Below are 20709 nucleotides of genomic sequence, written 5' to 3'. Positions count from 1 at the left end.
AGTGAGAGGCCCACGTACCACAAGAAAATAAGAAGAAGAATAGAAAGAAAAAAAATGGATTCAATTCAACAAATATTTGACTGCCTATTACGGGGCCAAACTGGGGGCGCTACATGGCCCAGGCAGGTAACACGATGCATGGAGCAGGGTGGGTGCACGATGACCAATGGCCCCGGCCCGGGACCCGCTGGTGGGGGAAGGGGGATGCCCAGCCTCGGGCAGGCGGCCGCCAACATGTAGCCGTGGGGCACAGGTACAGCTCTGCCCCACCTTCACTCTTCTGCGGAAGCTCAGAAACGCTCCTCCCAAATGTCAACTCACAAACCCAAACTCCACACTTGAAGTGAAGTCATCCTGCAGACACGTGTATGTGCACAGACACAGGCCAGCGGTTTGTGCCCCGTGTTTATATGCATAAAGCACTCAGCACAGTGGCCGGTGGGACTGGTATCATCTACATCTCTCAGATCAGCAACCTTAGCCTTTAAACAGCTATTCCTCAGGCTTAGAAAGCTCCAAGGCCAGGGAGCATCTGAGGATCTAAACGACCCAAGAATCACAGAAGAACAGATTGTCTGTGGCACTACAAAGTATCACAGCCCAACTGAGGAGGGGCGTCCCCTCAAAGCAAGTCGGTTCGGGCTGAAGGGACCATGCAGTGCTCCCTCCACAGGCCGCCACGGGGGCCCCACGTGCTTCTGCCCACCCGCAGGCTCGCCACGCAAATGACCCCAAGAGCTCAGGCCACCAGGACAGCAAAAGACCAGGGCCCCGTACATTAAGCTCCACCTGCCGGGCCCTGGCCGAAGGCTTTAGAGAGACTGAGGCCTTCAAATCTATGACCTCGCTCACCGGGCCACTGCTGACTGTGACACAGAGGAGGGCGGAGCCTGGTGGGCTGGCCACCTGCCGGGGCCCACGGTCACCTCACTGCGCCACGCTGCACCCCAACGTGGGCACCAGGAACGGGCTCCCTACACAGCGGAAACTCCAGGGGGAACTTCACCCCCAGGGACAGGGAGGGCACCCAGAAACCCACTCGAGGCCAAAACCACCCTGTCCCCGCAGCCACCCGCCCACAGAGAGGATGTCTCAGACCCGCCCACTCCTCAGGTACCAGTCAAACCCTCTGCGGGGGCTTCCTTCCCCTGCTCCTCCCCCCTAAGCCCAGCCAGCCAGCCAGCCCAGGGCCAGCTGCAGAGAGCTCTGAGATCAGTGCCGGCCCCTCGGCCACCCCAAGATGCTTCTAGACTCTGAAGATGCGGATCAAACTCCTCAGCAAAACAGACGGCAGGCAGCGGGGGGAGGCCCTGCGGAGGCGACCGCTGCCTGCCCTAGGCCAGCTGAGCAGCTATGAAGTCAGAGGTCTGCAGGCAGAACTGGAGTTCTCCTTATCTGACAAAGGGGCTCCCCATAGAGCAGGTGTCTCGGATGCCGCGGCCCCGTCCTCCCTGGCCCTGTTCTCAGCTCGGGAGATAAAGTCTCCCGAGTGTAAAGCCACCCCATAACCCTGGTCCCTTCCCTGACCGCGGCACAGGATGTGGTCTCACGAGACACGACAGGGAGCCTGAGCAAAGCTTCCGGAAGACGCCCGTCCGCTCTGCGAAAGGGGGTAAGCGCAGGGACACTCAGGGAAACGTGCACGTGGACTGGGCACTTAATGACATGCGAGAATCAGGCATTCTTGAGGGACAGGAGGTGATAATGGTGTTAAGGTTATGTGGGGGGCTTGCGGGGGTGGAGAGCCCTTACCCTTTAGAGTATTTAAGAATTAAATGAACCAATGTCTAAGATTTCCTTCAAAATAATCTACATTTTGCTTCCAAACAATGGGGTGGGGGAGGCAAAAAGATGAAAGTAAACTGGCCTCGTCTGGTCAGCTGCTGAGGCCAGAGGACGGGCCCGAGGGGATGCTGTACGTCATTCTCTCCACTTCTACCTCCGTTTGAACCTTTCAATCTAGAAAAGCTGAAAACAGGAGAGGCACATAGAAGCACTGGGCTTTCATCTGCCAGGCACGCGGGACACGCGTGCAGCTGGGCTGTACCACGCAGGGCCCATGAGCAGAGCTGCAGAGGACAAAGCCCAGGGGCTGGGCAGCCCAGCAGAAGCGGAGCGGGACGCGCAGTCCTGGGGACATCACTGAGCCGATAACAGGCCCTGCGGCTTCCCTACCTCGGGCCCCCGCCCCCCATACACGGGATGATACATTTTCCCCACTGCTCTGGTGATTCTGAGCTGGACTTGGAGTTACTTTCAGCAGCCAAAAGCATCCCGAGCCACACAAAGCCTGCGCATGGGCGCCCGCTCTGAGAAGCTGAGTCACTCTGCACTCAGACCAGTACCAAAGGACTCACAGCCTCTGGGGCAGGAGTGTCTGCAGGGCTCAACACACACACACACACTCACTCACACACTCACTCACCCCCGCAGAGGACTGAGAGCTGGATGCAAGCCGACCACAAGGTCAGGGGCCCAGTGCAGTGACAGCACCAGCAAAACACACAACTGTCCTCTCCGGCCTGAGGCATCCATGGCTAAGAGGGGAACACCGCTCAGGTAGCCATGGGGAGTCTACTCAGTCCTAAGGCCACTGGAAGGCAGTCCTGGGACGATAAAGAGGAGACAGGGGTAGTCCTGACCCTCAAGGTTCAGAGACCAGCAGGAAAGACTGACGAGAAAATGAAAATAAAGTCCGGAGCACAAGCACACGTGACATACACACGCACCCTGGAAGGGGGGATGAGTAAGTGGGTTATTTAGCATCAGAGGAGCGGGCGTGGAGCCCCCGGGTGCGGGGAGGTGAGGACCGCGTGTCTGTGTCTGCACACACGCGCACACGTGCGGGTAAACACTCCTAAGGACTCCTCCGATGCTCAGTGTGGGAAACTGGCTACAGGCGCTGCCACTCCAGACTGCTGACAGCCGCCCACTGAGCCCCGCCTCGTTCACCCCGGCACGCTGCCTCTCTGAGGCCGGCGGGGATACTCATATCACCTGTCAGGCCGGTGCAGGCACCCGAGTCAGGAACAAAGAGCCTCGACCAGCCCAGCTGGCTCTCCTGCTCTACCGAAGGGACCACGTGGTAGCAGTGACAGCCTCAAGGAGTGATCCCCATAAAGGACTTTTTTCCACAGAAAACAAAGTGGAGACAAGACGTTAAGGGGGCAAAAAGGCAAAATAGTCCATCTGGTAATTCAGAATCTTTTCTAAAAGTAGCTTCAGTTAGGGACTACCCTGGCGGTCCAGTGGTTAGGACTCCACACGTCCAATGCAGGGGGTGCAGGTTCGGTCCCCGGTCCGGGAACTAAGAGCCCGCATGCCGCAGTGTGGCCAAAAAATTTAAAAATACAAAGTAGCTTCAGTTATTTTCAAATTGATGATGAACATAAAGTATGATCCAGGAAATAAAAGTATCTAAAACTCAAATTTCCAACGTCAGATATTTTCAGTGAAGGCTGGATAGAGGATGCACAGAAAGAAGCAAGTGGGTGCAGGTGAGGGAGAGCAGGGACACAGGCCGGCAGCAAGCAAGAAGGCAGGAGGAGCTGCCGGCGACGGGAAGGGGAGCGCAGCAGGGCACCAAAGAGGAAGCGGGAAACACAGCCGGGATCAAGGGCAGAGATGAGGAGGGAGAAAGGATGCGGAACAGGAGGCTCTGCGACCCAAGGGCCCTCGGAGCTGAGCTGGGGCGGTGGAGGGAGAGCAGAGTCATCTATGGAGGGCACTGTAGCCATCGCCAGTCAAGACTGACAGATGCTGTCCACCATGTACCGTCGACCCCTGAACACTGCGTGGGGAGGCGGGCCGCCAACCCTCCAGGCATCCACAGATCTGCCGGATCCAGACCACCGGGGGCCACGCAGTACCGCAGTGTTTCCTACTGAACAGCCACCTACCGGTGCACCTGCTCACTCCGATCCCATGCCGTTCAATGGGCAGGTGTACATTTCTTTTGCGAGTTACTGTTCCTATTTTCAGCCCCTCATCTAACCAGGTGTGTGAGCCAACGTGACAGACAGGGCTCTGGGTGATAACCAGAACTGACCTGGGAGAGAACTGGCACTTCCGGGGCCCAGGCTGCCCGCTCACTGCTTAGCAAATCCCCACCCACCCACCCTGACACCAGGGAAGTGGTGCTTTGACGTTTTTGGGTTTTGTTTTACTTTACACAAAATAACACGCACAGGTCAGTCTGAAGTGTTTCCACAGTTATATGCACCAATGTGGCCACCGCTCAAAACAAAACGTGGGCCCTCTCTGTCACCTCGGAGAAGCCCCCGCAGGCCCTGTCCAGCCCACCTCTCCCACCCCAGAAGGGGGCCGCTGCTCCACCATCAGCGTCACTCCCTCCCCACGCCCACCCCTCTAGCTGCAGAGATGGTGATCAGAGTGCCTTCTCTTGGAGGCTGGTCTGATGACATCACTTTACAGGCTAGTGAGGGCCCATCCCAATGTGGAGAAGAGGGCAAAGCGGGCCCCATCCACCAAAGATGCTGATAAATGCTACTGGGCACTAACACCCATCACCTCAACCAACACCCCGAGCTCTAGAGAGAGAAATAAAGTCCCACCCAGAACCAAAATGCACCCTCACTGTCTACAGCCAATGATTTCTTTCTCACTAAATACACTCACCTGGCTGTTTGGATCTCCGAGCAGGTTACATATATGTGGCACAATCTTGCTTAGTGTTAAGGTATGTGCTCCAGAGCTGAAAACAAAAGCAGTGCTTTACTGTTGGTGGGAAGAGAGGAAAGCACACTGCCTCTCCTCCCTCTCACCCCTTCCTTCCCTCCCTCCCTGGGCCCATCGCCACCTCCCACCAAGGCTCACCCCTTACCCGTCCCCCTCTGCTTCCAAACTAAACGCACACCCGCACAGCCCCTCTGCACAGTTCTAAACTGTGAGTGCCTCTTAGGACAAGCGCCCTCCCCCCCCACCCCGGCTCAGGGTCCCTCCACCTGGCCCAGCCGTTCGCTGCCGGGCCGCAGCCGCAGCCTCGCCCACGTGGGGTCCTGTCGTCTTGACACTGCCATGCGTCATGCGGTGGTCCCTACTCTGGCCGACTCAGTGCACTCAGCCACCCGGCAGGTTCCCGGGGTCCTCCCCTAATCGCCCTGCTGTGCGGCTCTCTGCCACACCAGACATTCAGTTAATAACCGCTTGAAGACAGACTGCGATAAACGGCTGAGAGGACGCCAGCTGAATGATGCCCTGCTGGAGGACAGCTCAGCTATCTCCAGCTGTTCACTGCCATAAACTAAACGCTGTCACAGACACCCTCGGTCAACAACACTCTCCCTGACTACTTCCTGAGTACTCTCTTAGGACAAATTCTTAGATGCGGAACTACAGTAAGCAAAGGCTAGAAACATTTTTTAGAAGCTTCAGAGACCAGGGACTTCCCTGGCAGTCCAGTGGTTAAGACTCCGCGCTTCCACTGCAGGCGGCACAGGGTTCGATCCCTGGCTGGGGAACTAAGATCCCGCATGCCACGTGGTGCAGCCAAAAAAAAAGCTTCAGAGACCGAGTTTAATGGTCCCGAAAAGTCTAGCACATTAAGAGGAAACACTTATACGGTAATGTAAACGTTACAATCTCCATTTTGTTTTTAAAAATAATAGAACTCTTAAGGCTGGAACAAAATGCTACATGTTAACAGTGATTATCTGAAGGTGGCAGAATTATAGACAATAATCATTTTCTTTTTTATGTAAATTTTCTGTGATATACACAGTATTACTTTAGTAATCAGAAAAGGTGATTTGTAATTTGTAATTTTAAAAAAGGCTCTCCTGGGCTTCCCTGGTGGCGCAGTGGTTGAGAGTCCGCCTGCTGATGCAGGGGACATGGGTTCGTGCTCCGGTCCGGGAAGATCCCACATGCCGCGGAGCGGCTAAGCCCGTGAGCCACGGCCACTGAGCCTGCGCGTCCGGAGCAACGGGAGAGGCCACAAAAGTGAGAGGCCCGCGTACCGCAAAAAAAAAAAAGGCTCTCCTACAAATAAGCACTTAAAATGTTCAACATCAACAGTTATTAGGGAAACACAAATTAAAACCGCAATGACACAGCACTACACGCATATCAAAATGGTTAAAATTAAAGACAGTGGTAACATTCAATGCTAGCGAGGAAATGAAGAAATGAATCATTCATACACTGCTGGTGTGAATGCAAAATGATACAGACCACTCTGGAAAATAGTTTGGCAGTTTCTCTTAAAAGTAAAGATGAATCTACCAAATGACCCAGCAATTGTACTCTTGGGCGCTGACCCAAGAGAAATGAAAACTTCTGTTCATGCAGAAACTGGTACATGTGTGCTCACAACAGTATTATTTGAAATAACCAAAAACTGGAAATATTCAAATGTCCTTCAACGGGTGAATTGTTAAACACACTATGATACGTCTATACCAGGGAATTCTACTCATCAATAAAAAGGAACAAACTACTGTTCAGGCAACAACATGTATGCAATCTCAAGGGAATTACGCTGAGAGGGGGAAAAAAAGGTCAATCTCAAATGGTCACATTCTATGTGATTCCATTCATAAAATAATGAAATCGCAGAGCTGGAGAGCACATGAGTGGCAGCATGGGGGCGCCTGGGGCGAGGTACGGGTCTGCACCTTGAACATGGCAATGAGTTACCCAGAGCTGCACCCGTGTCAGAGCTGCGCACACACACGACATGCGTGTGTCCTGGATGAACCTGAACAAGCTCTGTGGATCGTATCTACACCAACTTCCTGGTCTGGACCCTGCACTACAGACACGCAAGACGACAGGTGGGTGCACGGCACCTCCCAGGACGTTTCCCTATAACTTCCAGTAGATTTGTGATGATTTCAGAATTAATAGTTACAGATACAAAAGCTCAGCCGAGGACACCCTGAGGCCCCACCAGACTTACGCGTTGAGTGTGGCGACCAGGCAGAGACACGTGCCTTCCCGGGTGCGGAAGTTCTTGTGCTTGAAGCCTCCCAGCATCCGGTCCCACACGTACTGCAGGCGCAGAGGACGGGGGGGAGAGGAGAGAGGGCAGCTTCTGCAGCCCCGTCCAACACGGGGCCCACGGGGGTCGGGGTGGGGGGGACACGTCGCAACAGGTGCCAAAGCCCTCCCCACCTCCACCAGCTCATTAAGCGCTCTCAAGAGCTTGCTGGAAAATGGTGACTTATGCTCGTATATCAAGTTAAAAACGGTCAAAACACATTCCTTTATACAACTGTGTTTAATTCTCCCAACAGCCCTGAAAGGGAGGTGAAACTGTCCCCATTTTGTGGGTGAGGAAAATGAGGCCCAAGGTCACATACTGACACTGCTCTCTCAGCTTGAACAGCTGTGCCCACCCCATCCACAAGCCAAACAGCTGCTCAGCTTTTCAGGCCAATGCAGGCTTTACCTTTCCTGGGAAGGCTTTTCCTGACACCTCCCCGCCCCGCCCCGCCCCACCCCACAACAATGGACAGCTGGACCCCTGGCAGCCCCAGCTCACCAGCAGACAGGGACCAGGGCTGCAGCCAGGCCTCTGAGTGCCCGGACACCACAGCTGCATCTTTTCAGAGACGCACACAGTCAGTTATGTAAATGAGCTCAACTCTAATGGATCAAACCAAGCACTCGATACCCATGTTAAGTCCACTAACTTATTCAAAGGTATACCTTCTGCTGTTTGTTGTTTAAATATCCTATGGGGGGAAGAGGGGCCAGATGAAATGCTATGAAAATTTTCCTCTGAAACCCACTGGCACTCTGCAGGAACACCCCAACCCCGCCCTGCCCCGCCTCACCTGGGGGTTAGCAGCCTGATCCATGATCTTCAGCAGCAGGGCCTGGTCTTGTTCCCTCACAGAGTCTTTAGCGTCGCCCAGTCTGTCTATTAAACTCGGCAGCACTGGAAATTAAAATGCAAACTGATCAAATGAAAACCTAGTCTAGTGGCCTGTGGTCACCAACTGTGGATATTTCAAAATCCTGGCCTAAATGATGCACATCACTCTAAACCCACCAACCCCTGTAGTTCTACACTTCCTGCTCAAATCCATCCACGGGGAGCTACTAGGCAAATCTGCAGAAATCCTTTGCATGGACACACTGTTTGTCTTCTTCCTTATCCCACCTTCCTCTAGGCAGCTTCCAGCATGTTTTTAAGCTACTGAAATGCTATTAACATGGATGTCGATGGAAGACCTTGGCAAGAAAGAGTCAACACAAAAGGAAATCCAGGTTAGACAGAGGGGCTCCAGCACGTCTGCTCGGGGGGAGTGGGGAGGAGAGCGGGGGAGGAACAGGCATATGGCTCAATCTCTTTTTACTTTTACATCACATCCACCCAAGCTCATCAGACAGAATGCAGCTCTCTGCCCTTCCTCTGCCCTTCCTCCATATGGCTGGGGGCGGGCCATCACTACTGCTCCAAGGGCACCTGGGTATCAGAGGTCAATTTTCTTTGCTTCTTCTAAAAATCTATAAACATTTCTTTTACAAGAGATAGCCCTGAACAATTCAGCTAATTTAGGGGGAAATGGAACGCTACTAAAACATCAAATTCCTCAGAGGGATTTTTTTATTTGCAGATGGGCGGTTTGTACCAGAGTGGGAAGAGCTCATGACTTTATCGAAAGGTGCACACTGACCAGACGGTTAACAGAACAAATACACGTGTACCAATTGAAACCGAGAAATTCTACAAGGAAATGCCTGCACAGAGACGCTTAGTGTTTATATTGTCATCATCAAAGCCCAGAGGTCGGGAATTAAATCATCTCTTAATCTACGGAACCTGGGGTTATTTTTATTTCATTTTTCTGACTTACTGCTCTCCCTTCAAAATAAGAGTGATCATTTACCACACACCTGAAATGACATCTACAACCAAAGTGTAAACAGTCATAGCAACAAAAATCTGTTAACAATACAGCTGAATCGGACCTGCAGGACTCTCAAAGAGAGAAAGCGATGCCTCTCAAAGGGAAGGGTCAGGGACAAGGAGGGCTTGGTTGGCACCACAGCCTGATGGCTAACTGGAAGAAACCAAAGTAATAGCTGGTACTAGAACCGGGAGGTGGAAGAAGCCAGCAGAAAGATATGGGAGTGGGGTGCCAGCAGGTGTGCGGAGGCGGCAGATCCGGCCACGCCCAGGAGGGGGGCGAGGGCAACGGGGCAGCCGTGGCATCTAAAGATGCAGGAGGAGGTGGGGGCGGGCTGGGGGGTGGGGGACTAGAGGGTAAGGGTGTAAGGCGGGTACAGACAAGTGAAGCTTTGGCGAGACCCAGCGAAGGCCGGGGGCTGGAGGAGGAGAGCGCTCACCTGTGCCGATCTGTGCCTTGAACCGATCCTGCAGCCGGGTGACCAGCGAGGACAGGATGTCCATGCCCAGGAGAACCACCTGCAACGGCAAACAGCGGGCCCCCGTCAGCGGCCGGCGGGGGGCGCGGCGCCCTCGCCCGCCGGCTCCCGGGGCGCCTCCGCATCTCTGGCTCAGACGCGGCCCGGGAGCCGGAGCGTGCGCCGACCCGCAGGGTTAAGCCGGGTGTCAGGAGGGGGGCCGCTTGCCGGAAAGGGCTGTTTACAGCGCTAACACGAAATAGTCGGTGGCGAGACACGAATCAATCCCCACCGCCTCGGCCTGAGTCCTGGGCGCCCGCCCTCTAGGGTGGGAGCGCGCGCTGCGGCCCCGCCCCCTGCAGGCCCCGCCCCGGCGGAGAGTACATATGCATATCAGCTCGCAGCTGGCGCGTGGCCTTCTGGGTAACACTGAGCGGCCCCTTTGCGACCTTCCGAAGCCTCCGAAAACGGGGAGTTCGTGGCGAGCTTCGGGAGCCAGGATCAGCAGAAGTGCGCCGGCTGCCGGGCGGCTGCGGTGGAATGCTCGGGTTAGTCGCCACAAGCCTACCCGGTGTTGGCGCCTGCTTCTCGCGGCGCGAAGAGCGCCGGCGCTAACCATCCTTTTCTTGGGGTTGCGCTACTGTCCGATGAGCGTTTAGCGAGGGCAGTACTGCTAACGCCTATGCAACACGCTCGCACCTGGTAAAGCTACGCTTTACCTCGGTGCAATTTTTGGAAAAAAGAATTTTCTCTTTTCCACGAGGTCAAAGTTCAAGAGCAGTTTTTCCGAGCTGTATTAAAGCCGTTGTAAAACTGTTTTGTATTTTAAGGGGGCGCTAGCAGCTTCCACAGAGTTCAGATTTCTTGGTCTCCTTCGCCGCGCGAGCCGTGCGGAAATTCACTGCCAGTAGACACACTTCTGCGTTGTGTAAGTTTATTTTGAGAGCTACTCTGAAGTTACTGGAGAAGATCTCAAGTAATAACACTCAAGAGTTTTTGTACCTTCCTGCTCCTGCGTTTCGATAAAAGCGAAAACGTTAGGTTTTGCTGGTCAGCTCTAAGTTCACCACTTCGAAAGGAGGTAAATCCAAATTTGTCCGCTAGTCACCACAGTTCAGGCACTATCCTTCCAAGGAATTGGCAACATTAAAATCTTAAGACACACCTCTTAACGTTTCTTAAAGAAACAACTGTCGTTCGACAGGTTTTTGTGTCTGTAATGGTACGGTGGAAAACACTTTAAAATAATGACTTATGAGCTACGGACGACTAGGTACCAGGTTTTAACTCTTCTTCCGAAGAATACAACGTAGAGGTGGAGGGGGGTAACTAACCGTACGACGAGAAAAAGCCTCAGAAACGGTATCTCAACCACATGAGCAAAGTCAACACCAACAGCCACAAAATCACGTCGGCAGGACCTACTTCGTATGTGATTAGAAGGTCTGTGGTCCTTCGCATAAGAACTCAGAAGCCCACATTCGATCCCAACAGACATCCTGCAAGACACCTAATCAGTACACTTCAAAACACTTGAAGTCGTCAAAGACAAGGAAAGTCAAATCGTCACAGCCAAAAGGAGGAGCCTAGGAGACACAATAATAAAGTGGAGTGTAATATCCTGGGATGATAAGGACGTCAGGTAAAACTTAAGACCTGAACAAACTATGGACATTAAGTTAATAATAATCTGTCAGTCTTTCTTTATTGGGTTTAAGAAATATACCCCACCAGTGTTAGAGGTGAATGATATAATGGGATTTTTCTGTCAATGCAAAACTGTTCTAAAATTTTATTTTATAAGAAGAGTAGCCTCTCAATGATGTGGAACTGGCCTTTTCCTGATGAAATCCTAAGCATTGGTCTGGATGCACTACTGGTCGGAGAGGGGAGTGTTCCTCGTGGTAGAACTATTAATACCTGCCTTAAGTATAATCCCTCAAGACTTAGCTGCAAGAGGACTATGGCCTTTTCACATATGCCAGCCCATGTCGGTTTACCTACTCGTGGAATTTGGGGGAAACAGACTTTAAGCTTTTCCAGGATCAAGGTTTGCTAGCAGGTCCAACCACGGCAGCCCTGGCTAAATCCTAGACCGCAACGTTCCCCAACAGTCCCACCCAGAGACACTGGGGAATCCACAGACGGTCCGGGAAGACGAGGCTGACTGATGCAGCCGAGCTCCAGAGCACTAGGACCGCAGTGGCTGGAGCACAGTCCAGGCACCCTCACAACAGAATCAACTACCGCACACACTTGTCCAGTTCTCCCTTAGCCACAGCCCCACTGGGGCAGGAAAGGAACCACTACCATGCATGTTTATCTTCACAGCTCAGGCCCTTCTATGCTCCTGTTTCCCTAGTGAAGAGAGGGATAAATGAGTGAAGTCATTGCCTAGAAGACCACTCTAACTAGGGGCTGTGAAGCCTCACTGTGCCTCAGTTTTCTGACCTGTTAAATGGGGGAAAGAGTAACAGCTACCTCGTAGGGGAAAGGGCCCGACCATTCCACTTGTTGGCTGTTAGCACCGAAGCACTGTCACTGCCCCTGCCAGAGGAAATAGGTACTGATTCAGGTCAGTGGAGGCCACGCCTATGAGTCCCGGGGACAGGGACTGGGGTCGATTCCCAGAGGAGGCTTCCCAGAAAGGCTTTCACTGCACCAGGCTCATAAGCTTTGAAGACCTAGCCTCACGCCAAAGGAAGAGAAGACCTCCCCGCAGAGAGAAGAGCACATGGGGTGGGAGGAGGGGAATGGGTGCGGGGGAGGGGCCAGGGAGGAAGCTCGGGAAGGGCCGCAGCTAGGTCCCGAACACAGTGGGGGAGCCACCACAGAGCTGGAATGTGAAGGGGGAGTGACACCATGGTGCCCACCATGGTGAAGATGGCTAGGACGGAGGGGACAGCAGCAGAGAGAGGGCCAGGCTCACACCACCACTCTGCCCGTAGTTTTCACTAAGCCATCAACTCTGTATGACGCTTGAGCACCTCCTCCAATATTCTATTTAATTTTCTGAGTTTACGCTTGTGTCCCCAGCTAAACTCCTTGAATGTAAGAAATACCATGCCTTGTATTTCCTCAAAACTTCTGTAACATATAGCACAATACCGGGTTCATGGTAAGTGACCAATAAAGCCCTACTTTATTGACTAGTGATGAATTAGAACAGATGTGTTCTCAAGGTCCAACACAGTTCCTTTATAACTTTTAAAAGATGCTTTTAAAAGGAGGTAATAGTGGCTAAGTAACTCAGACCACCCCTCATGCTAAAAACAACTACAAATGCTGGATATCATATAAAAGAACATCTTCTTGGAAACATCAGAGAACTAAGAAGGCACAGAAGAACTACCGGCTCATAAAACATAAGAAAAGTAAAATCCAGAGAGATGAGCCTACAGCAAATGGTCTACTTTTGCCCTAGGGCCATTTATACACTGGGACGGGGCAACACTGAGGATTGATTACTTGTGATAACCACATTATCTAGAACATGCACTCCAGAGCCCTCAGAAGACTAGTGGCCCAGATAAACCCCTATACCTTGGGTTGGAAATCCAAATGGCTATACACTTGGAGAGTGAATTGGAAATAAAACAGCCTCCAGATGTACTGCAGGCCAGCTTCCAAGAATCTGGGTGACCCAGAAAAATGCCAATCCCTCACAGCAGATAGAAATGATCTTATTAGATTGCTGGTGCCCTAAAGCCCCTGGCAGATAAAAACACAAATCATTTCTGGTTGGAGAGTATATAATCCTCGTCTAGTCTTCAATTTACTTCTGTAGACAATTCTCAAATACAATGTCCAAAACACAACCAAAGACAACCAGGTACACAGGACAACTGTAAATGAAAACTAGCAGAAACAAAGATCCATATGAACTATGCGTATGAGAATAATTAGAAACAGATGTTAAAATAACAATTCTTACTATGTATAAGAAAACAAAACACATGATTAAAATTGGGGAGAGAGAAATCCAAAGCTAAGTACTCGATAGATGGGCTTAAAAACACACTAGATATAGACGAAGGGAGAAGTAAACAGGAAACTGAGTCTGCAGAAAAAAATCCAGAATGAAGCCCAGAGAGACAAAAGGATGGAGAATTCAAAAGAGGAGGTAAGAGACCAAAGATAGAGAAAAACAGAACTAACATAAGTTGAAAAGGAGTTCAAAAGGAGAGGTCAGCAACGCTAGGCAAGAAGCAATAGTGGACACACATCTGGGTCACTACTATCCCCCAAAAAACAGAAACAGAAAACAACTGTGGGTGAAGATGTGGGGAAACTGGGACTCTTGTGCGTTCACTGCTGGTAGGAATACACAGTGGTGCAGTCCCCGTGGGAAACGGTGTGCAGGTCCCCCAAATTAAACACAGAATCACCGTATGATCCAGCAATTCTACTTCTGGCTATAAACCCAAAAGGAGTGAAAGCAGGGATTCCAACAGATACTTGTACACTCGCTCAGAGCGACATTATTCACAACAGCTAAAAGGTGGAAAGAGCCAAATTTTGATCCAAGTATCAAACCAAGCACCACACTTGATGAAATACTGCAAGTTTTCCCTTTGATATGGGGAACAGGACAAAAACATCCATTCTGCAATTTCTTTTCAACACTGGTCCTAGCTAAAGCTTTATGGCAAGAAAAAAATTAAAGGTATAAAACTCATAGAGAAGAAGCTAAACTGTCATTACGAATGGAAATTGTAAGTAGAAAATCCAGAAGATCTACAGGTATATTATAAAATAAGTGAGTTTAGCAAGACTGATTAATACAAAGTCAATGTACCCTCCCCCGGCAAAAAACAATTACATTTCTATACCAACAACAAGCCAAAAAAGGAAATCTTAACTTTCCATTCTTAATTGCATAAAAATTAACACCTAGGAATAAATCTAGCCAAAATAAATCTCTACCCCAAAAGCTATGGAATGATTAAAAAAAAAGAAAGAAAAATTAAAGATGACCAAAATAAACAGAGAGAAGCTACAGACTGAAATACTCAGTATTGCAAAATTTCCATTTTCCCCAAATTGATCTATACATAAAATTCCACTCAAAATCCCAACTATAATTTTTCTTTAGGAAGTTCACAAGTTGATTCCAAAATCTATGTGGAAATGCAAATGGCAGGACACAAGCTGGTGAAACTCGCTCCCATGGGATATCAAGATTTATTATAAAACAGCAAGAATGTGCTATCGGCTCAAGAAAAGACAAATATAGCAACAGAACAGAATAAAGAAACAGACTCATGCATATATGGGCACCTTCTTTATGACAAAGTGTGCACTACAGAGGAGTGAGAACCCTGGGCCCACTGAGTATCTATCTAGAATAAAACAGAAACTAACTCCTCTCTCACCCCATACGTAAAGATGAACTCCTGGTATAGATATAAGTGTGGAAAACAAAACAATAAAGCTTTTAGCAAATGACACAGGAAAACAGCTGCATGATCCCAGGATAGGAGAAAGTATCAGGACACAGTAAACATAAACCGTTAAAAGAAAGAGTGATGCACTGGACCAAGTTAAAATTAAGAACTGTGGTATACCAAAGCACCCTAAGAAAGTTAAAAGGCAAGTCACATTGGAAAGAGATATTTATAAGACAAATAAGCAACAACAGGCTTGATTCTAGAAAATATACAGATCACCTACAAGCCCAAACAACCCAGTAGAAAAATGGGCAAAATATTTGAACAGGCCCTTCACAAAAGATATCAATGTTCCTAAGTACATGAAAAGTTGTTCAACCTCCATTACTCATCAGAGAAACATAAACTAAAATACAATGACACACTACTGCATACTCCCTGAATGGCTAAAATTAAAGAACGACAAGACCAAGTGTTGACAAGAACGTGTTACCATGGAAACTTGGGCTGGTAGAATGTAAACTGGTACAACCAACACTTCAGAAAACATCTTGGCATATCTCCCAAATTTGGAGATACAGCTATTCCACTGCTAGGAATATGCCCAACAGAAACGCATGCACGTGTACAACAGGAGAAATGCACAAAAATGCTCAGAGCAGCCCCATTCGTAATAGCCAAAAACTAGAAATCCATGTGTCCATCTACTGTAGAATGTGAAAGTTGTGGTTTTCATGCCAGGGAATACAATAATCAATCAAAATAAATGAATCAAAGCTACGCTCAACAGCAGAGATAAATCTATAATAATGAGTGAAAAGGCCTGTATATACACTTTTGTATAAGTCCAACAACAAGCAAACATAAACTATAATTTTAAGGTGCATATTTAGATGATAAAACTAAAAAAGAAAAGCAAGAGAGTGATACCATACAAGTCAGGAGAGTGGTAACTTCGGGGAGTGCTGGCAATGTTCCAGTTCTTGTCCCGAGTGGCAATTAAAGAGCTGTTAGCTTTACAACTCATTAAACTGTGCATTTGCATTTTATGCACTTTCTAAATACAGCTCACAATTTTTTTAAAGGTTTTAAAAACTAGAAAAGTGGGAGTGACCCTGGACCACTTGACCTATATATAAAAGTCTGTGACAAGTGGCTTGGACCTAGTCTCTGCCTTACTTACTTTCTAAACCACAAGTCAAAGCACCAAAATGGAACCAACCACAGTTCTCTCTCCACGGTATAACATCTGCTCGATGATCAAAGAAAGAAATTCTAGGGCTTCCCTGGTGGCGCAGTGGTTGAGAGTCCGCCTGCCGATGCAGGGGACACGGCTTCGTGCCCCAGTCCGGGAAGATCCCACGTGCCGCGGAGCGGCTGGGCCCGTGAGCCATGGCCGCTGAGCCTGAGCATCCAGAGCCTGTGCTCCGCAACGGGAGAGGCCACAACAGTGAGAGGCCCGCGTACCGCAAAAAAAAAAAAAAAAGAGTTTTAACAAAATGGCTGGCATACAGTAGGCACTCAGTAAGTGTTTGTTCCCTTCTTTATGACAGCAGCACTTTCAAAAAACAAAAAAGCACAGCCTACTGAGCAAAGAGAGGAACAGTCCGAGGGGGCACAACCCCAAAGGTGAAAGTGAGGGCGCCTGAAATCTCATCACCCAACTGTCAACATTCTGATGACTGTCCCTCAAGACATCTCGCATATACACGTGTGCACACGTGTGTGCTGTGAGTTCTACAGAAACGGTTCGTATGCCACGGAAATCGCCCCGGATCTATACATACAGATCTCCACCCCATTTTCAGTGGCTGGATGATACCCCATTGTGTGCAGGCACCATAATCACTAAACGGAGCCGCCAAGCCCCTACCCACAGTCATTATCTTAATCAACACTGTGATGGGTACACACTTCCGCACACGTGCACTTATCTCCTCAGGACAAGTTCTGAAAAAGAGCACACACTGTACACCCGACTAGCATTATTTTTACCATAATGCACTAGGTGCCCTATGGGGCCACAGGCTGCTGACTCTATACATTTTTTTGTCGTTTTAAGACTCTACACTGCAACCTTACTAAGTAAGGGGGAAATCAATTAGTACTCTTACGGTGCACTCACTTTCAATCCCAAGAATAAAAGCACAACACAGATACCCAAGAAGAGTGTGACAAAGTCGGTGACCCTGTGCGTTCATGCGAGACAGCAGAACTGTCCACACAAGCATGCTGTCCTTCACAGCTTCACCCAGCGACTCCTGGGACACTCGTGCCAGCCAGATGCCTCTGGGCCGCTGACTTTTTAAATCCCTCTTCTGGAATGGCCGCCGGAGACACTTTTTGAGCCACAAAAGTCTGTTAAAATATAAGTACTTAATGTGAGATTAACGGGACTCACGAAGTGATAGGCTTGTTACCTGTTGTTGCCCATACACCAGGGTCTTACCATTAGAAAGGATCATCCGTCATCAAACCACTTCATTTCACACACGAGCAGCAACAGGCCCAGCGAGCCCAGGAGGCCGGGGTTGAACACAGTGCGAGGCAGAGTCAGTAACCTTTGTTCAAAGATCTGGACCAGCCCCATACGATGTTCAGCAGTGACAGGAATGTCCCAGATTGGTGCTGTACAAATCAGCAGCCACTAGCCACATATGGCTACTGAGCAAGTGAAATGTGGCTCGTGTGAATGGGGAAAAGAATCTTAAATTTAGCTTAAACCATCGAGCTCCTTAATGTAACTTTACAGCCGCACGGGGCTCAAGGCCACCGTGCCATCCAGCGCAGCTCTAGACCCACGGCCGCAACTCAAGCAGGGAGAGATGAGGCGGCACCTAACCACGGAAACCCGGACTCCTTGGGAAGCCCTGCTCACATGACACCAGGTGGGAACTGAAGCCAGCATGGCCAGATGGCCAGATTTTAAACACGGGCAACTTTTTGAATGAATTTAAAGGACTGGGGAGCCCAAAAACACATTTCGTGGGTGGAATCCGGCCAAAGACCCCTAAATCTGCAACCTCCCTCCTCCAGACGCATCTCATAAACGTGAGATCAGGCACCAAAGCATTCATGGTTGCCCAAGGGATTAAACAAGGACCCAAGTCTTCCACGTGGGCTTTTAAAATTCTCCCAATAAGCTTCTAAGCTGACCTCCCCACTCCTCTCCTCCAGCCAGCCAGTCAGCCAGGCCTACGGGGTCTCCTAAGAGCCCCCCACCCCGCTCCCCTCCCGGGAGCTCTTCCAGCCTCTGGGCTCCTCCCTGGCCCTCTACTTCACGGGCACTCCACACCTCTCTCCAAAGACCACAGACCACTCGAAGCGGGGCGGTCCTAACACAGCCCCTCTCATGCCCAAGCACTTCCCCAGGGGCAGCATACGGGTGGGTGTTGGCGGCTGGGGGGCTCATGGGGAAAATTAACCATTACCTTGCACATATTCTCCCTATTATCTCACTGAATCCTCACGATACCCTGTACCAAGCACTGCACCTATAAGCATCCCCACCTCCCAGCTAAGGAAACAGGCAACTGGGCAAGGCCACTCAGCTACTACGTGGCTCCAATAACATTCATTACTCCACCAGTCTTCCAAAAGGGCGAGGCAAGAACAGTTAAGTTTGTAAGGACACTTCCCAAACCGAAATCGCTCTCGTGTGCACCTTCCCCAGAGAACCCTCGGCCTACTAGATGCCCTTCTGGCAAAAAAGTGGGCATCACTCTTAAGAGCCCAGAAGTGCTAATAATCCAAACACCCATCAACTGATGACCAGAGAAACAAAATGTGGTACATCCACACAATCAAATACCATTCACAGTGAAGAGGAACAAACTAGTACTGATGCATGCTACAATATTCATGAACCTTGAATACAGGATAAAGAAACCAGACATAAAAGACTACCTATTGTATGATCCCATTTATACGAAATGCTCAGAAAAGGCAAATCTACAGAGACAGGAAGTAGAGAAATGGTCACCTACAACTGCAGGTGGGGGTGGGGAATGCCTGCAGGCGCAGGCAAGGGATCTTTCCGAGTGATGGGCAAACGCTCTAACAGTGGATAGCGGTGATGGCTGTACAACTCCATAAATTTACTAAAAAATAACTGAACTGTATGATTAACAGGTAAATTATACCTCGATAGAGCTGTAAAAGAAAAATCAGTTACTTGTTTTAAAAGCACTCTACTCTGATCTTTCTGGTGACTGGACTGTGGAAGAAGAATTCATTACACCTGCCAAAGGTAGGTATTTGTTATCTATCTATCCGGAAATGATCCTGAAGTGGTGCCTGCGGCAGAAGGAAGCAAGGCCAACAGCTGGGTCGGGAGCTGAGTTGTGATGGGAAGCAGTGCAGCCTGCGTGGGCCAAGAGGCCCATCGGTGCTGCGGAGAACGCTCTGAAGAGCCCACAGTCCACACACCTCAATTCGCTCTGTGGGCCAGTCATCACCCACAGCTTTCCCGAATGTGCCAGCTCTCACTGACACGGGTCCCGGCCTGAAGCACTGTGCTTTCTCTCTGTGTCACTCTCGTGCCTCTCAAGGCTCACTTCAAGCATCACTTGCTCCAGCACCCTCCCGCCTATACCCAGTAGCCCGGGACGGAAGGCGGTACGTCCCGCACACCCACCGCACACTGCTCTTGTAGCGGTTGCGACCTCTGGTTTGTTAAACCATCTGTTTCTCTAGTGCCTAAAGCCTAGCTTGAGTGCTCCCTAAAGACAGGTTCCGTATCTCCATCATTTCTGAATCACCAGCATCGACCATGATGCCAGCAAATTTGGAGGAAGTGGTTGGGGGTGCCTGGGTAAGAGAGGGAATAATGTGAATGGTACGAGCTTCGCGCTCCAGTGAACAGCCCCAAACACAATGGCCAACAGCAAAGCACCGTCACTCTACCCTGTTTGGATCCTTCCTTCCACCCCGGGCTCCCTTCCGTCTATTCTCACCACGCGACCAGAATGTCCATCTAAAAGTTAAGTCATAGCATGTCCTCTGTTGAAAACCCGCCAATGGCTCCATGTTGTGTAAGAACTGGTCTCCCCGATGGCCGCCCCCTCCCCTCACTGGCCTCCCAGCTGCTCCCTCCCTATGCCAGACACTCTCTCTGCCTGGAATGCCCTTCCCCAAGGCTGCCACCCAGCCCGTCCCAACATCCCACCCGGTCTCTGTCCCAGTGCCATGTTCTCAGCCAGGCCCGCTCCGACCACCCTACTGAATATCATGGGCGTGCACGCACGCCCTCGGCCCACTCGGCTTTACTTTTCTCCAAAGCACTTCTCACTTCCCAGTGGTCTATAAAAACTCACTCAGTTGACTTGCTTATGGGTTCTTTCCCTCATGGGGGAAGTAAGCTCCATGAAGAAAGGAATTTGTATCTAGTTATACTCATTGCTATTGTCCAGAACCTTATTTGTTGAATAAATGAATGAATCCCATCAATTTGCTTTATTTCTCACTTGGAAAATACTGCAGTGCCAGGGCCCACCCTGTGCCCACTATGAAGCCCACTCGTCTAAAAAGTGAAGGTGGCCTCAACTGTGAGGAATTTTACCTCACCCTGATGGGAAATGAGGGAACAATAGAACAGAAAGAAACCCTCCAGGTCCCACTTTTTAGGAAGCGTCGTACTGCAATCAAGGGAAAAGGGACAGCTAAAACGACATATTCCCAAGTCCCTCAGACTCCATTGCAGAGCTAGCCAAATTCCATCACACTCTGCTCAGGGTGCTTCGTAAGAATGATCTTGTGAACAAAGCTTCCACAAGGCTAGGTATCTGAAGAACATTTTATGGAAAAATCAATTCACTGAACTGTACCAATCAGCAAAACTACTACCCACAGTAGCCGACGGCCATCCTGTCTGAACTCAAGGGGAAAGCTTTCAGGTCACTGTGATGGAGATAGGCAAGGTGTGAACCACACCCGGTTAAGATGTGCAGGCCACACAGTTCAGGACAAGCCCAGCAGAATGCTC

General features: G+C 50.1%; 1 protein-coding gene and 1 non-coding gene across 9 annotated transcripts in view; one reads left to right on the top strand and one right to left on the bottom strand.

Moving 5' to 3' along the window:
- Positions 1 to 20709, bottom strand: part of CLASP1 (cytoplasmic linker associated protein 1) — a 233057-nt gene that overhangs the window by 171634 nt on the left and 40714 nt on the right. For all 8 annotated transcript variants that reach the window (XM_065880867.1, XM_065880866.1, XM_065880865.1 and 5 more), the window contains exons 2-5: positions 9319 to 9397; positions 7800 to 7903; positions 6920 to 7011; positions 4639 to 4714 (exon numbers count right to left, since the gene is read on the bottom strand). In XM_065880867.1, coding sequence (XP_065736939.1) covers positions 4639 to 4714; positions 6920 to 7011; positions 7800 to 7903; positions 9319 to 9397 — 351 coding nt within the window. The remainder of the gene's footprint in view (positions 1 to 4638; positions 4715 to 6919; positions 7012 to 7799; positions 7904 to 9318; positions 9398 to 20709) is intronic.
- LOC136126179 (U4atac minor spliceosomal RNA) lies at positions 9951 to 10076 on the top strand. Its single transcript, XR_010656072.1, has one exon. It is a non-coding gene; the product is annotated as a U4atac minor spliceosomal RNA (small nuclear RNA).

This window comes from Phocoena phocoena, chromosome 7 (assembly GCF_963924675.1).
Source record: "Phocoena phocoena chromosome 7, mPhoPho1.1, whole genome shotgun sequence".
NCBI classification, from domain to species: Eukaryota; Metazoa; Chordata; class Mammalia; order Artiodactyla; family Phocoenidae; genus Phocoena; species Phocoena phocoena.
Note: the sequence above shows the minus strand (reverse complement) of the source record. Positions and strands in the feature narration are given on the sequence as shown.